This window comes from Pseudophryne corroboree (genome assembly GCF_028390025.1).
Source record: "Pseudophryne corroboree isolate aPseCor3 chromosome 3 unlocalized genomic scaffold, aPseCor3.hap2 SUPER_3_unloc_21, whole genome shotgun sequence".
NCBI lineage: Eukaryota > Metazoa > Chordata > Amphibia > Anura > Myobatrachidae > Pseudophryne > Pseudophryne corroboree.
The window spans coordinates 1,420,026-1,438,370 of NW_026967510.1; the positions used below are offsets into that span (position 1 = coordinate 1,420,026).

The 18,345-nt window shown below is 47.3% G+C and overlaps 1 protein-coding gene across 1 annotated transcript in view; it reads right to left on the bottom strand.

Moving 5' to 3' along the window:
* Positions 1-18,345, bottom strand: part of LOC134983690 (zinc finger protein 585B-like) — a gene marked incomplete at its 5' end in the record, with an annotated part of 366,847 nt that overhangs the window by 179,332 nt on the left and 169,170 nt on the right. Inside the window, one exon of the mRNA XM_063949347.1 lies at positions 14,676-15,779. Coding sequence (XP_063805417.1) covers positions 14,676-15,779 — 1,104 coding nt within the window. The remainder of the gene's footprint in view (positions 1-14,675; positions 15,780-18,345) is intronic.

Sequence of the window (18,345 nt, forward strand, 5' to 3'; positions counted from 1 at the left end):
CCCGTCAGCCTAAACCCTCAGTTGTGACAGTAAGCACTGACCATATGAATCCAGCCGGAGACCAGGATCAAGCGGCTAGACCTATGCAAGAACTGGCAGGCAGACTCGAACATCAGGAGGCTGCACAAGGTCACATCATCCGCTGTCTCCAGGATCTCTCTACTCGGCTGGATGGGATTCAGACGACCCTCCGTGGACCTGGCACGTCTGGTGCGTCCACCACAGTGACTCCAGCTGTAACCCCACCCACCTTACCCATTTCCATACCACATCTTCATCTTCCAACGCCAGCAAAATTTGATCGATCTCCAAAGTTCTGCAGGGGATTTCTCAACCAATGCGAAATCCATTTTGAGCTTCAACCTGGCAACTTCCCCAGTGACCGTACCAAAGTTGCTTATATTATTTCTCTTTTCAGTGGCTCACCCCTTGATTGGGCATCACCATTATGGGAGAAATCTGATCCCCTGCTGTCCTCCTATACTGACTTTGTAGCATTATTCAGGCGCATCTTCGACGAGCCATACCGGGTATCCTCTGCTTCATCTGAGATTCTCCGTCTACGCCAGGGAACACGTACTGTGGGACAGTATCTTATACAGTTCAAAATCCTGGCATCTGAACTGGCCTGGAACGACGAGGCCCTGTATGCTGCATTCTGGCATGGCTTGTCAGAACGCATTAAAGATGAGTTAGCTACCAGAGACTTGCCTTCTAAGTTGGATGAGCTAATTTCACTATGCACGAAGGTTGATCTATGGTTCAGAGAGAGAGCAACCGAGCGAGGAAGATCATCCGTTCCTAAATCTTCTGCTCCTCCTCCTCGTCAACTATCTCCATCCAAGGATGAGCCTATGCAAATTGGTCGTTCCCGTCTATCTCCCGCTGAGCGCCGAAGACGCCTCTCCGAGTCTCTGTCTCCACTGTGCAGCTCCGTCGCACACTATCAACGCCTGTCCTAAACGTTCGGGAAACTCCAGATCCTAGCATGCCAAGGAGATGGCCGGCTAGGAGTAATGATCTCCTCTCCATCTCCATCTCATCATGATTGTAACCTCCCAATGTCGCTCCAAATTGCTTAACGTTACAGGAACATCATTGCCCTCCTTGATTTCCGGAGCAGCTGGGAATTTCATAACCGAAGCTTATGTTAAACGGTGGTCCCTACCCACCGAGAGACTGTCCTCGTCCATCTCTTTGACTGCCGTGGATGGCAGCAAGATTTTTGACGCAGTCATTTCCTTAAGGACTCTTACAGTTCGTCTGAGAGTGGGAGTTCTTCATTCTGAGTATATTTCTTTTCTAGTGATTCCAAGAGCCACACATCCAGTGGTTTTAGGCCTTCCATGGCTCCGTCTCCACAACCCATCGATTGACTGGACGACTACGCAAATACTGGCATGTGGTCCCTCCTGTGCTGAGACTTGTTTAGCCAAAGTTCTTCCTGTTTGTTCTTCCTTCCCCAGGTCATCTGATGTTCCACCTCCTCCATATCAAGACTTCACGGATGTGTTCAGTAAAGCCTCTGCTGATATTCTTCCTCCTCATAGAGAATGGGACTGCCCAATCGACCTCATTCCAGGGAAGGTTCCACCGCGAGGCTGAACTTATACGTTGTCTCTGCCTGAGACACACTCCATGGAAGAGTACATCAAAGAGAACCTGGCGAAGGGTTTCATCCGACCATCTTCCTCTCCAGCCGGCGCAGGCTTCTTCTTCGTTAAGAAGAAAGACGGTGGTCTGCGTCCGTGCATCGACTACAGAGGTCTGAACGACATTACCGTCAAGAACCGATACCCTTTACCCCTGATTACAGAGCTCTTCGATAGAGTTAGTGGTGCAACCATTTTCACAAAGCTGGACTTGAGGGGTGCCTACAATCTCATCCGGATCCGTGAGGATGATGAGTGGAAGGCCGCCTTTAACACCCGTGACGGACATTATGAGTACCTCGTCATGCCCTTCGGATTGAGCAACGCTCCAGCTGTCTTCCAGCACTTCCTGAATGAGATCTTCAGGGACATCTTATACCGCCATGTCGTGGTTTATCTAGATGATATCCTCATCTTTGCTAATAATCTAGAAGATCATCGTTTCTGGGTGAAGGAGGTTCTTTCCCATCTCCGTGTCAATCACCTCTATTGCAAATTGGAGAAGTGTGTGTTTGAAGTTAAAACCATTCCGTTTCTAGGTTACATTGTGTCCGGTTCCAGACTAGAGATGGATCCTGAGAAACTCCAAGCAATCCAGAATTGGCCTATACCCTTAACCCTCAAAGGGGTCCAGAGGCTCTTAGGGTTCGCCAATTATTATAGAAAGTTTATACAAGATTTTTCCACCATTGTGGCGCCTATCACTGCATTAACCAAGAAAGGTGCTAATCCGTCCAAGTGGTCCGAAGAAGCTACGCAGGCCTTTCACCTTCTGAAGCAATGGTTCATCTCTGCACCAGTTCTGAAACAGCCCGCCACCGACTCTCCTTTCATCTTAGAGGTGGCTGCCTCCTCCGTTGGAGTAGGAGCGGTGTTATCCCAGAGGGCCAAAGATGGTCATCTACATCCTTGCAGTTTCTTCTCCCGGAAGTTCTCCCCAGCTGAGCGCAACTATGCCATTGGCGATCAGGAGTTGCTAGCCATCAAGCTCGCTCTGGAGGAGTGGAGATACCTGTTGGAGGGAGCTTCTCATTCAATCACCATACTTACCAACCACAAGAATCTTTTATATCTCAAAGGCGCACAATGTCTGAACCCTCTTCAGGCCAGATGGGCACTTTTCTTCTCTAGGTTCGACTTTAAACTCCAGTTCTGTCCAGGTTCTCAGAATCGTAAGGCCGATGCCCTTTCCCGCTCATGGGAGCAAGAAAATGAGTCCGAGTCTGCAGACAAGCATCCTATTATTAATCCGTTGGCATTCTCCACGGTAGGGATGGACTCTACATCCCTGCCAGTGAAAAGTTTTGTTAAGCCAGTTCTAAGGAAGAAGCTCATGCATTGTGCCCACGCTTCCCGTTTTGCTGGACATACAGGCATTCAGAAAATCCTGGAGTTTATCTCTAGGTCCTACTGGTGGCCAACTCTGAAGAAGGACGTTATGGAATTTATTGCCTCCTGCCCAAAGTGTGCCCAACACAAAGTCTCCCGCCAGTCGCCTGCGGGGCAACTGGTTCCATTATCTGTTCCCCGTCGACCATGGGCCCATTTGTCGATGGACTTTGTTACTGATCTACCTATGTGCAACAAGTTTAATACCATCTGGGTGGTAGTTGACCGGTTCACCAAGATGGCACATTTCATCCCTCTCACCGGTCTTTTGTCAGCTTCCAAGTTGGCTCAAGTGTTTATACAAGAGATCTTCCGACTTCACGGTCTTCCTGAAGAGATCATCTCGGATCGTGGAGTACAATTTGTAGCCAAATTTTGGTGAAGTTTGTGTCAAGCCCTCCAAGTCAAGTTAAAGTTTTCCACAGCTTACCATCCTCAGACCAATGGTCAAACCGAGAGGGTGAATCAGGACTTGGAGGCATTCCTCCGTATATATGTGTCTTCCTCTCAAGATGACTGGGTTCAACTCCTTCCTTGGGCCGGGTTCAGCCACAACAATCAATACCATTCCTCATCTTCTTCGACACCATTCTTCATCAATTATGGATTCCACCCTAAAGTCCCAGAATTCCAACCGCTTCCCGCAACTTCTGTTCCAGCAGTGGATGTCACCTTGCGTCAGTTTTCAAATAACTGGAAGAACGTCCGCGCAGCCCTGCTTAAAGCCTCATTCAGGTATAAGAAGTTTGCCGATAGGAAGCGTAGAGCGGTTCCTGCTCTCAAGGTGGGTGATCGTGTGTGGTTGTCCACAAAGAATTTGAGGTTGAGAGTTCCCAGCATGAAATTTGCACCTCGCTACATCGGTCCCTTCAAGATTGAACAAGTCATCAATCCTGTTGCCTACAGATTACAGTTACCACCCTTCTTGAAAATACCCAGGACATTTCATGTTTCCTTGTTGATACCGCTGATCCTGAATCGGTTTCATTCCGCACTTCCTCCAACTCCCAAAGTTCAGACTCAACGGGGAGTCGAGTACGAGGTGGCCAAGATTTTGGACGTTTCCGTTACGGTCAGTTACAGTACCTCATTGACTGGAAGGGCTATGGTCCTGAAGAACGTTCTTGGACCAATGCCTCAGATGTCCATGCTCCTGCCTTGGTCCGAAATTTCCACTCAAAGTTTCCTTTAAAGCCTAAGAAGTGTCCTGGGGCCACTCCTAAAGGGGGGGCTGCTGTCATGATCCAGGTATCTGGACGCCATTACCTGCTGTTTAGGTGTCTTCTGAGACTGGCCCAGCGTTCCAAGTCTGGATCTCGTCTGTGTCAACACTCTGCACATCCCTCCTGTCATTCTGAGACTCTACCACAGCGGCGCCATGTTTGAATCCAACATGGCGTCTCCCGTCCTCCGCGGCCTCCGCCACCCTTCCTGTGTTATTGCTGCAGGTTCTCGGAATAGTGTATCATGCCTGCCGCGGCCTCTGCTACCCTCCAAGTGTCTCAGCATATAGCTGTCATCTGGCGTCTCTGGTCCTCCGCGGCCGGCGCCGCCATTATCACTATGTTTGCACATTCCATTTTAAACCAGTTTTCCCTCCAGGTTCCAGCATGGGCGCAGCCATGTTGGATTTGATCTCATGCTCCAATTCCTCCAATCCACCGTCTCTGGAATCTGCATAATTGCCCAGCCAATGCCTGCATAGCAGCAGGTATAAGTATCCTGTGTCTGGGCCATATAGATGTCAGTGCTTTGAAAGTCATACCTTGTTCCAGTCTCTCTCTCCTGTGGCTTGTTTCTCCAGGTTCCAGTTCCTGTCTCCAGCATCCACAAAGAGACCCGCACCTGCTTTCCATCCTGCGGTGCAGCCTGACTCTACAGTCCTCCGTGGCTGTCCAGTTTCCAGCTATCTACTATCTGCTTCCAAGCAGCCAGCTTTCAACAGATTCCAGCTTCTACAAAACACCGGTGCTGATCCAGCGGATCCTATCTTACCAGCAGTATTCACTACCACCGGTAATCATCTATCAGCTATTCTGTTTCTACGCTCCCTAGCATCTCACATCATCCACTCTGTGTTTCATCACCTGGCTGATTCCACTCAGCATCCACTCCGTGTCTTACCACCTGGCTGGTTCCATCCAGCTGATACAGCAGCTTACTCAAGTTACAGATTCACCTGTTACAACTACTGGCATGTTCCTTGGCTATCTCCACTACTACAACCAGGCCTGGTAAGGTTTTTCCATCAAAGGACTTTAACATCTGTTCTAACCTACCAGTGCTCTGAGATACCTTCTATGGTTACGTGTTCCAGGAACTGTGTTATTTGCCACTGTCAATTACTAAACCTTGAATGCTGCTTGTTTCACGGAGTCTGTTAATAAACTTTTATTTTGAATTTTAACTTGGTTGTCATGGTCACACCTTCGGGTAATCATTCTGCACTTACATGTCCAGGGGTCTGATTAAACCTCCCAAGTTTAATTTCATCTCAGCCCCTACAACTGAGGCTTCCTCCAGTCAGCCTAAACCCTCAGTTGTGACAGTAAGCTCTCACGAGCAGGGCCCTCTTCCCTCATGTGCTTATCCTTTCTTACTTTAATAATCTTCAGCTGCACCAAATCCAGCAGTCTTCTGCCACCTGATACTTATTCCAGTGTCATCTGCTGATGTAACTAAGTTTATTTACCCTGTACTTGTCTTATACTGTAATCAACTGTAAGTTGGTTTTCCTGTTTGATTATTTGTTTATGTACTCTGTAATTGGGCGCTGCGGAACCCTTGTGGCACCATATAAATAAAGGATAATTATAATAATAATAATAATAATAATGGGCACTACAGTGTGTAATAATGTGTAATGGGCACTACAGATGTGTAATAAATTGTAATGGGCATTATGGTGTGTAATAATGTGTAATGGACACTACAGTGTGTAATGGGCACTACGGATGTGTAATAATGTGTGATGGGCATTATGGTATGTAATAATGTGTAATGGGCATTACGGTGTGTAATAATGTGTAATGGGCACTACAGATGTGTAATAAATTGTGATGGGCATTATGCTGTGTAATAATGTGTAATGGGCATTACGGTGTGTAATAATGGGTAATGGGCACTACGGATGTGTAATAATGTGTGATGGGCATTATGGTGTGTAATGGACACTACAGTGTGTAATAATGTGTAATGGGCACTACGGATGTGTAATAATGTGTAATGGGCATTATGGTATGTAATAATGTGTAATGGGCATTACGGTGCGTAATGGGCACTACAGATGTGTAATAATGTGTAATGGGCATAACGGGTGTGCAATAATGTGTAACGGGCATTACGGTTTGTAATAATGTGTGATGGGCACTACGGTGTGTAATGTGTAATGGGCATTACGGTATGTAATAATGTGTAATGGGCATTACGGTATGCAATAATGTGTAATGGGCATTATGGTGTGTAATAATGTGTAATGGGCATAACGGTGTGTAATAATGTGTAATGGGCATTATGGTGTATAATAATGTGTATTGGGCATAACTGATGTGTAATAATATGAAATGGTCATTACGGATGTGTAATAATGTGTAATGGGCATAACGGTGTTTAATAGCTGGGACGGATGAGGTTTACAAGCCAGCACTGTGGTATTATGACCTCATGAAATTCACTTTGGAGCAAGAACCAAGAATAAGGTCACAGTGTCATCTGGATTCTCCCACTCTTGTGGAAGAGGAGGCATCGGAGAGTCTGGATCTGGTATGTACACACATTAATATTGTATTGTACCCACATTTGTTTTTTAAATGCAGGATAGTGGATGACCCAACCCCACAGACACGACCCCCGGCACAGCGGAGGTCGTCCAGAAACCCACTTCTGCCCTGCCTAGCTCACAACAGTTTTTTTTACTCTCGCCGAGGAGGTTCTTAATAGGCCCCCAGACTTGGAGCAATCTGTTGGCAATTACATCATGGTGGAGATGTGACTGATGGAGGATCAAAAGATCTACAAGCATCTCGTTCTTGATGCTACCTCATGCACAACTGACAAATCTCTTGTCAAGGCGTGTGACATAACACTACCTGCCTGGTATCTCCCAAATGTGCCCCCCCCCCCACCTACCCACATCACCAACCCATGCAGTATGCGCCGGGAAACCCTCAACAGATGCTGTTTTCGCCAGGACACATACAGCCCACCCCCTCCTCTAATTCCAGTGTGTCGTCCAGTAGTATGTACCTAGACATGCTGAGTACACAGTCCTCTGTAATGGACGATCCTTATTTTTTAATTTTTATAATTCGTTTTTTTTTTAGTTGTGTTTAAAAAATTGTTGTTGCCCCTACCCTAGTCTCTTGCTCCAAGTGACCTGTATTGAGGTCATTAGTACCACAGCGTTGGTTTCTTGACCTCATTGTCCCGGACTTCTGATCACTGTGATCTATGCACTTCTTTTGTTCCTTATAAAAGCACTGTTCAGAAATCTGCACTTTAGCCCTCATTCCGAGTCGTTCGCTCGGTAATTTTCTTCGCATCGCAGCGTTTTTCTGCTTAGTACGCATGCGCAATGTTCGCACTGCGACTGCGCCAAGTAATTTTGCTATGAAGATAGTATTTTTACTCACGGCTTTTTCTTCGCTCCGGCGATCGTAGTGTGATTGACAGGAAATGGGTGTTACTGGGCGGAAACACGGCGTTTTATAGGCGTGTGGATAAAAACGCTACCGTTTCTGGAAAAAACGCGGGAGTGGCTGGAGAAACGGGGGAGTGTCTGGGCGAACGCTGGGAGTGTTTGTGACGTCAAACCAGGACCGACGAGCACTGAACTGATCGCAGATGCCGAGTAAGTCTGAAGCTACTCTGAAACTGCTAAATAGTTTGTAATCGCAATATTGCGAATACATCGTTCGCAATTTTAAGAAGCTAAGATTCACTCCCAGTAGGCGGCGGCTTAGCGTGTTTAACTCTGCTAAAATCGCCTTGCGACCGAACAACTCGGAATGAGGGCCTTTATCTTCTCTCCCCAATGTATGGTGGCAGCACTGATATTCTGTGGGATACGCCTGGTTCCTCTACTGGTTACTGGTGGCATAGTCCTTGCTAAAAAGGCTCTTGTTCTCCTGATAGAGTCAATGAGTCCAGACCAGAATTGGCGATTTTTTAAAATATTTTTTACATATATAAAGTTTTTTGGGGGAAAAAAGTGTTGTGTTTTTCTTGTTTAATTAATAGTTGTTAATGCAAATGTCATTTTGTGTAACATATTTGTGTAAAAATCAGAGTGTCAGCGAGACGTTATGGAGCCAATGTATTATTTACTATTTGCTGCTAATTCCCCAAAAACAACCGTACCTCCCAAATGTAAGTAGAAGGAACTGCAGCAGGTTTCTCCCATACCTTCATACATGTACATTTCCAGGAAAGGGTCAGGTAAGTCTATTTTTTAAAATACAACAACCCTAATTCACCTACAAGTAAAAAAAAAAAAAAAAAAAGAACCTTTGAACAAACATTGTTTATTTAAATTATATATATATATATTTCTCTAACGACCTAGAGGATGCTGGGGTCCATATTAGTACCATGGGGTATAGACGGGTCCACCAGGAGCTATTGGCACTTTAAGAGTTTAATAGTGTGGGCTGGCTCCTTCTTCTATGCCCCTCCTACCAGACTCAGTTTAGAAAATGTGCCCGGAGGAGCTGGTCACAGCTAGGGGAGCTCTCCAGAGTTCTCTTAGTGAAAGAGTTTATTTCTTTTCAGTTTTTTTATTTTACAGGGAGGCTGTTGGTGACAGCCTCCCTGCAGTGTGGGACTGAGGGGGGGTGGAGCAGTGTCCACCCCGCGGGGTCTTGAGCCACTGCTCCCACTGACTGGGCACTAGCTCCAGAGGGGTCCGATCACGCCCCGACGCAGGGGAATGCTCGCCCCGGCAGCCGGACGCCACCCCCTCAGGAGCTGAAGATGGCGAGTGAGTCACTGTCCCCCCTTGCAAGCAGGGGGACAGTGTAAAGTGGGCAGCTAGAGGGTTAGGAGCGCGGAAGGCTCAGCGGTACCTTGGTGCTGCGCTGGGAGGAGCAGGGGGTGAACATAATTTCATATCTGGACGATCTCCTGATCAAGGCGTCATCCAGGGAGAGGTTGTTGCGGTCCATCGCACTCACGACACAGCTGCTCAGGAAGCACGGTTGGATCCTGAATCTTCCGAAGTCTCATCTGGAGCCGACAAGGCGACTGTCTTTCCTGGGAATGATCCTTGACACGGAAGTGCAGAGGATTTTTCTCCTGGCAGAGAAAGCATTGGTGATTCAAACAATGATCCGGGATGTCCTACAGCCTACCCGGGTATCGGTTCATCAATGCATACGCCTTCTGGGGAAGATGGTTGCCGCCTACGAGGCTCTGCGGTACAGCAGGTTTCATGCTCGACCTTTTCAACTGGACCTCTTGGACCAGTGGTCGGGCTCTCACCTACACATGCACAAGAGGATACGCCTGTCTCTGAAAGCCAGGATTTCACTCACTTCCACACATGGAAGGGAGAAGGTTCGGAATTCAAGACTGGATCCTGTTGACCACAGATGCAAGTCTAAAAGGTTGGGGAGCGGTCGCTCTGGGGGAAACCTTTCAAGGACAATGGTCGGTTCAAGAGTCACTTCTCCCAATAAACATCCTGGAACTCAGAACCGTTTACAATGCCCAAGTAGCACACCTTCTACAGGATCAGGCTGTTCAGGTGCAGTCTGACAACGTGACCACAGTGGCCTACATAAACCGACAAGACGGAACGAAGAGCAGAGCAGCCATGGCAGAGGTGTCAAAGTTCCTCGTCTGGGCAGAAAGGCACGTGGTGGCAATGTCTGCAATCTACACTCCGGGTGTAGACAACTGAGCAGACATGAACTCCATCCAGGGGAGTGAAGCCTCCATCCGAAGGTGTTCGAGGAAGTAACCAGTTGGTGGGGGGTTCCTCACATAGACATAGACATGATGGCCTCCCGCCTCAACAAGCTATGGAGGTACTGTTCCAGGTCAAGAGACCCACAGGCAGTGGCGGTGGACGCACTGGTGTCACCGTGGGTGTTCAAGTCAGTGTATGTGTTCCCTCCACTTCCTCTAATACCAAGAGATCTTCAACTTGTAAGAAGAAAGAAGGTTCTGGCAATCCTCATTGCTCCGGACTGGCCAAGGAGGGCTTGGTACACGGACATGCTGGATCTTCTGCTAGAAGATCCACGGCCTTTACCTCTTTGGGAGGATATACTTCTGCAGGGGCTGTTCGCTTATCAAGACTAACCGCGGCTTCGTTTGACGGCATGGCGGTTGAACGCCAGATCTTAGCTCAGAAGGGTATCCCAAGTGAGGTCATTCCTACCCTGATACAGGCCAGGAAGGGGGTAACGTCTAAGCATTACCATCGCATTTAGAAGAAATAGGTTTCTTGGTGTGAGGCCAAGAGGCGGTGGAGTTTCAACTTGGTAATTTTCTCCTTTTTCTGCAGGCAGGGGTGGATATGGGGCTGAGACTGGGCTCCATCAAGGTCCAGATCTCTGCTTTGTCCATCTTCTTCCAAAAACAGTTGGCTGTTCTCCTGAGGTTCAGACCTTTCTGAAAGGGGTTCTGCACATTCAGCCTCCCTTTGTGGCGCCTTCGGCTCCATTGGATCTGGATGTGGAGTTGCAGTTCCTACAATCTGCTTGGTTTGAGCCTCTACAGGAGGCTGATCTCAAGTTTCTCAAGTGGAAGGCGGTCACCTTGTTGGCCTTGGCTTCTGCGCGACGCATGTCGGAATTGGGGGCCTTATCTTGTAACAGCCCCTATCTGATCTTCCATGAAGACAGGGCGGAACTTAGGACTCGTCCACAGTTCCTGCCTAAGGTTGTGTCGACTTTCCACATCAACCAACCTATTGTGGTGCCAGTGGCTACTGACTCTTCAGCTAATTCAAAGGCTTTGGATGTAGTGAGGTCTTTGAAGATTTATGTGAAAAGGATGGCTCGTCATAGGAAAAGTGACTCGCTGTTTGTCCTCTATGATCCAAAGAAACTGGGATGTCCTTATTCTAAGCAGTCGATTTCACGCTGGATCAGGTTCACTATCCAGCATGCTTATTCCACGGCAGGATTGCCGTGTCCGAAATCCGTAAAGGACCACTCTACTCGTAGGGTGGGTTCTTCCTGGACGGCTGCCCGGGGTGTCTTGGCGATACAACTCTGCCGAGCAGCTACTTGGTCTGGGTCGAACACGTTTGTCAAGTTTTACAAGTTCGATACTTTGGCCTCTGATGACCTGAAGTTTGGTCAGGCAGTGTTGCAGGAGCCTCCGCGCTCTCCCTCCCGTACTGGGAGCTTTGGTACATCCCCATGGTACTAATATGGACCCCAGCATCCTCTAGGACGTTAGAGAAAATAGGATTTTGGTTACCTACCGGTAAATCCTTTTCTCGTAGCCTGTAAAGGATGCTGGGCGCCCGCCCAGCGCTTCGTTTCCTGCATTTGTTTTATAGTTCAGTGTTACCTGGTTCCTATGTAAGTTCTCCATTATTTACTGTTTCAGATGTTGCTGAGTTGTTCCAGCATGTTGGCTGGATTTTCATGTTTGTTTGAGCTGGTGTGAATCTCGCAACTATCTGTGTAATTCCTTCTCTCGTCTCCTTGGGCACAGTTTCTAGACTGAGTCTGGTAGGAGGGGCATAGAGGGAGGAGCCAACCCACACTATTAAACTCTTAAAGTGCCAATGGCTCCTGGTGGACCCGTCTATACCCCATGGTACTAATATGGACCCCAGTATCCTCTACAGACTACGAGAAAAGGATTTACCGGTAGGTAACTAAAATCCTATTTTATATAATATATATATATATATATATATATACACACACACACACAGCAGAAGGGAATATGGAAATCAGAGGAAATCACATGATATAATTGCAGCTTCCTGCCAGGCCACTGCCCCCACTCCACATAAACGCACTGATATAAAATGTCTGCCACTATTTAGTTACACAGAGAGACCCCCCCCTGTAATGTCACCCACTATTCACATGAGCTGTCACAATCACACATAGCCACAATCACAAGTACATACAGTCACTATTGGTGGTTCTGGGCTCCGGACAGTTCAAGGGAAATCGCACAGTCACAATGGCAGCGTGTGTACCCACCTTTACACACCAGACGGGATATTTATACACAGTGACACTGATATTATGTGGACACAAAAGTAACAATACAATGACACAGTAACAGGAAATTGTTTCTGTCATCATAGCGACAATTATCTGGAAATAAGATAATACACAGACACATAAAAAGACTCAACGGAAATCTTTTGTTTTTACACGACTTTATTTCATATCTTTAATACACAGATTTTTCTCTATATTTTAAACTTACAAAATACTTTACTCTGCATAACAACCTATGGGGGTCATTCAGACCCAGCTGCAATAGCGTCCCGCAACAGTTTGCTGGTGGTGGTAAAATACACATGCACAGCGGCCACGCAGACACACACATTGCGGTCGCATCCCTGAGGGGTGAATGCGGGCGGGCCGGGACCATTTTCCAGGGGCTGCGTGATGTCACATCTGCGATCATCTCTGATTAGCCCCCTATAAGCTTCCAGAGTGCACCTCATATCTCATCTTTTCCAAGTTACTACAAATGATATGAGATCGGTAGCAGCACTACTTTCAGGATTATTACACAGAACACACATAAAGGCTGACACAGCAAATAACAGTAACACATACAAGGGATTAATTAGAAATAAGGAAACATATTCATCATTAAGTCTAATTATCAACTGGTTCTGTGTGGGACCCATACACCTCTTTACTGCCTCCAGCATCCCCTGGTACTGCACTGTGACCATCCACCCTGTCTCCCCCCCACTACTGCCACCCGCCCCATATCACTCACTACTGCCACCCACCCCGTCTCCCCCCACTACTGCCACCACCCTGTCTCCTCCCACTACTGCCATCCGCCCCATCTTCCCCCATTACTGCCACCTGCCCTGTCTCCTTCTACTACTGTTACCGAACCTGTCTCCCCCCACTACTGCCAACAACCCTGTCTCCCCCTACTGCCACCTGCCCTGACTCCTACCACCCACCTGTCTCCCCCCTCTACTTCCACCGCCCTGTCTCCATCCACTATTGCCACCCACCCTGTCTCCCCCCACTACTGCCACCACCCTGTCTCTCCCTACTACTGCTACGTGCCATCCCCCCCACTACTGCCACCCACCCTGTTTCTCCCCTCACTACTGCGACCCACCATGTGTCCCCCATCTTTCACCTCAGCGCTGCTTGGGGACAATATTAGCCACAGTGCCTCCGGCATCCCCCCTTACAGCACTAGTGCCAACCACCCTGTCTACCCCCTGACATATCAGCACTGCTTGGGGATTTTTGGTATTGCTGGTAACAGACCTTCATCTGCAGATGGAAGTAACGAAGGCAGTAAGGAGGCAGAAGCTGTTTCTGGTACCATGGACCCTGGTCATGTAGGGCTGGGAGAGTCAGTAAGATTATGTAATAGAGGCACCATCTTACAGGCAGCCGGTGGAGGGAGCAGAGAATGGGTGTTATGTGGCAGGAACGGGCTGGTTAGGTAACAGCCTGGCTGCTGCATTCTGTACATGCTGTAAGCGGTGCAATTCTTTTGCTGGGAGACCCAGGTAGAGGACATTGCAGTAGTCTATGTGTGATAATACAAGTGCATGTATGACTGTAGGTAGATCTTCTGAGGGAATAAAGTGCTGGAGTCTGGCTATGTTCCTCAGATGAGGATCTGATTGTGGCTGATACCTGATGTCTAAGTGTCACTCCACCATCCAGGACACCAAGATTCTGCACAGGATCAGCATTTTGTAACTCTGAATGCCCAAACGTAAGTCTGGTTGGTAACAAAGCTGAGCTGTAGCCCTGCCCTTTGTTGGTGAGCTACCATAAGGACCTGTTTCACCAGGACTGAGTCACAGCAAACTGGCATCACCCACACCTGGAGCTCAGCTAGACAACCATTTAGGATTGGTACAGGTTGAGTATCCCTTATCCAAAATGCTTGGGACCAGAGGTTTTTTGGATATCGGATTTTTCCGTATTTTAGAATAATTGCATACCATAATGAGATATCATGGTGATGGGACCTAAATATAAGCACAAAATGCATTTTGTTACATATACACCTTATACACAAAGCCTGAAGGTAATTTTAGACAATATTTTTTATAACATGCATTAAACAAAGTGTGTGTACATTGAGCCATCGAAAACAAAGGTTTCACTATATCAGTCTCACTCAAAAAAGTCTGTATTTGGGAAATATTTGGATATGGGATACTCAACCTGTATTAGGTTCTCAATACCCGGAGCAAAGGACAGGTCATCAGTATAACAGTGGTAGATGAGGGCATGACATCTGATTATTTCACCCAGTGGTAACATGTATATTGCAAAGCATAGGAGATAGGATAAGAACCTTGAAGAACAATGCATGGCAATGATAAGTATACTCCAGAAGATTAAAATGGTTTCTCACCTGAGTAATGTCTATTGTGTGCAACTTAGAGCTGATTTATTTGGCTTCTCACCTGTGTCTTTGCTGATGTATAACAAGATTTGATTTCTGTGTAAAACATTTCCCACACTCAGAACATGGAAATGGCTTCTCACCTGTATGACTTCTCTGATGTCTAACAAGATCTGATTTGTTTGCAAAACATTTCTCACACTCGGAACATGGAAATGGCTTCTCACCTCTGTGACTTCTCTGATGTATAACAAGTTGTGATTTTCGTGTAAAACATTTCCCACACTCAGAACATGGAAATGGCTTCTCACCTGTGTGACTTCTCTGATGTGTAAAAAGTTGTGATTTCTGTGAAAAACATTTCCCACACTCAGGACATGGAAATGGCTTCTCACCTGTGTGACTTCTCTGATGTCTAACAAGTTGTGATTTCTGTGTAAAATATTTCCAGCACTCAGCGCAAGAAAACTGCTTCTCACCTGTGTGACTTCTGTGATGTATAACAAGATCTGATTTCCATGTAAAATATTTCCCACATTTAGAGCATGGAAATGGCTTCGCACCTGTGTGACTTCTCAGATGTATAACAAGATCTGATTTATGTGCAAAACATTTCCCACACTCAGAACATGGAAAAGGCTTCTCACCTGTGTGACTTCTCTGATGTGTAACAAGTTGTGATTTCCAGGTAAAACTTTTCCCACACTCAGAGCAAGAAAATGGCTTCGCACCTGTGTGACTTATCTGATGTATAACAAGATGTGATTTGTGTGCAAAACATTTCCCACACTCAGAACATGGAAATGGCTTCTCACCTGTGTGACTTCGCTGATGTGTAATAAGATGTGATTTCCGTGCAAAACATTTCCCACACTCAGAACAAGAAAATGGTCTCTCACCTGTATGACTTCTATGATGTATAACAAGATATGATTTGTGTGCAAAATATTTTCCACACTCAGAGCATGAATAAGACCTCTCACCTGTGTGACTTCTCTCATGTGTAACAAGATATGATTTTCCTGCAAAACATTTCCCACACTCGGAACATGGAAATGGTTTCTCACCTGTGTGACTTCTCAGATGTCTAACAAGTTCTGAATTGTATGTAAAACTTTTCTCACACTCAGAACATGGAAATGATCTCTCACCTGCCTTAGCTGGATGATGAGTAATAGGCTTTGTGTTCTGTGTAACACATTTGGCATCTATAGAACAGGGAAATACTGTATCTACTGTCAGAGCTGTAACAGATGCACCAATATCAGAGTGATCAGGAGAACATTTCTCAGGATCACAGGGATCAGCTGATAGAGCTGGATGTATAATTGGGGTAATGGGGTTAGCTCCTGGAGAATCCTGTCTACTGTCATTATCTTTTATGTCACAATCCGGGGATAACATTAGATGTCCTTCTGTGATATTCCTGCTTGTGTGTCCATCTGCTGGAAATAAAAACGAGATTTATGGTAAGAACTTACCGTTGTTAAATCTCTTTCTGCGAGGTACACTGGGCTCCACTAGGATAGACATTGGGGTGTAGAGTAGTATCTTGATCCGAAGCACCAACAGGCTCAAAAGCTTTGACCTTCTACCCAAGATGCATAGCGCTGCCTCCTCTATAACCCCGCCTCCGTGCACAGGAGCTCAGTTTTATTAACCAGCCCAATGCAGTAGCAAGTAAAAGAGACGACAACTGCAAGTTGCCACAAACACCAGAGTCTCCCGACAGGAGAAAGTGTCAGCGGCTATAGCCACACCAACCCAAAGCAGCTAAGTGCGTCAGGGTGGGCGCCTTGTGGAACCCAGTGTACCTCGCAGAAAGAGATTTAACAACGGTAAGTTCTTACCATAAATCTCATTTTCTGCTGCGGGGTACACTGGGCTCCACAAGGATAAACATTACGGATGTCCTAAAGCAGTTCCTTACGGGAGGGGACGCACTGTAGCGGGCACAAGAACCCCACGTCCAAAGGAAGCATTCTGGGAAGCGGCAGTATCGAAGGCAAAGAACCTTATGAACGTGTTCACTAAGGACCACGTAGCCGCCTTGCACAATTGTTCAAGGGTCGCACAACGGCGGGCCGCCCAAGAAGGTCCAACGGACCGAGTAGAATGGGCCGTAATGTGAGCAGAAGCTGACAGACCAGCCTTCACATAAGCATGTGCAATCACCATTCTAATCCATCTGGCCAAAGTCTGTTTGTGAGCAGGCCAGTCCCGTTTGTGAAATCCAAACAGAACAAAGAGAGAATCAGATTTCCTAATGGAAGCAGTTCTCTTCACACAGATATGGAGAGCCCGTACCACATCCAAAGACCGCTCTGTGGGAGACAGATCAGGAGAAACAAGTGCCGGAACCACAATCTCCTGGTTAAGGTGGAATGAAGAAACCACCGTAAGTAAATATCCGGGGCGAGTCCTAAGAACCGCCCGGTTACGGTGAAATATCAGATATGGGGAACTACAAGACAAGGCACCCAAATCCAACACTCTTCTAGCTGAGGCAATAGCCAGCAGAAACACCACCTTAAGGGAAAGCCACTTAAGATCAGCTGAACCAAGAGGTTCAAACGGAGACTCCTGCAATGCCTCCAAAACCACTGGCAAGTCCCAAGGAGCCACAGGTGGGACATAGGGAGGTTGGATACGCAACACGCCCTGAGTAAAGGTATGCACATCAGGTAAGGTCGCAATTTTTCTCTGAAACCACACCGACAAGGCAGAAATGTGAACCTTGAGGGAGGCCAGACGCAGGCCTAAATCCAGGCCCTGCTGAAGAAAAGCCAAAAACTTGGCTGTACTAAACTTGGAAGCATCATAATTGTTAGATGCGCACCAAAGTAAGAATGCCAGACGCTATGGTAAATCCGAGCAGAAGCCGGTTTCCGGGCCCGCAAGATAGTTTTAATGACTGCCTCAGAAAACCCCTTAGCCCTCAAGACGGGAGTCTCAAGAGCCACGCCGTCAAAGACAGCCGGGCCAGGTCCTGGTAGACACAGGAGCCCTGAACGAGGAGGTCTGGGCGTTATGGAAGTAGAATTGGACGCTCTGACGAGAGGCCCTGTAGGTCTGAAAACCAGTGCCGTCTGGGCCACGCTAGAGCTATGAGAAGCAAGAATCCTCCTTCCTGCTTGAACTTCCGAATTACCCTGGACAGGAGCGACAACGGAGGGAAAACGTCCGGCAGCCAAAACTTCCACGGCACCGCCAGCGCATCCACGAATGCTGCTTGAGGATCCCTTGTCCTTGCTCCGAAGACCGGAACCTTGTGATTGTGTCGAGATGCCATCACCTTTCCACTAGGAGTCAAAACACTTCTGGATGGAGGCCCCACTCTCCGGTGTGTACGTCCTGACGACTGAGAAAGTCCGCTTCCCAATTCAGGACTCCCGGAATGAATATCGCCGATATGGCCGGTAGATGGCGTTCTGCCCATTGAAGAATCTGTGAGACTTCCTTCATTGCCAAGCGGCTTCGAGTGCCGCCTTGATGATTTATGTAAGCCACCGTGGTGGCGTTGTCTGACTGTATTTGAACAGGACAGTTCTGAATTAAATGCTGGGCCAGGTACAATGAGTTGAAGACCACCCGCAATTCCAGAATGTTGATCGGGAGGAGAGACTCCTCCTTGGTCCACCTACCCTGAAGGGAGTGTTGCTCCAACACTGCACCCCAACCCCTTAGACTAGCATCTGTCGTCAACAGGACCCAGTCGGATATCCAGAAGGGACAGCCCCTGCACAATCGTTGG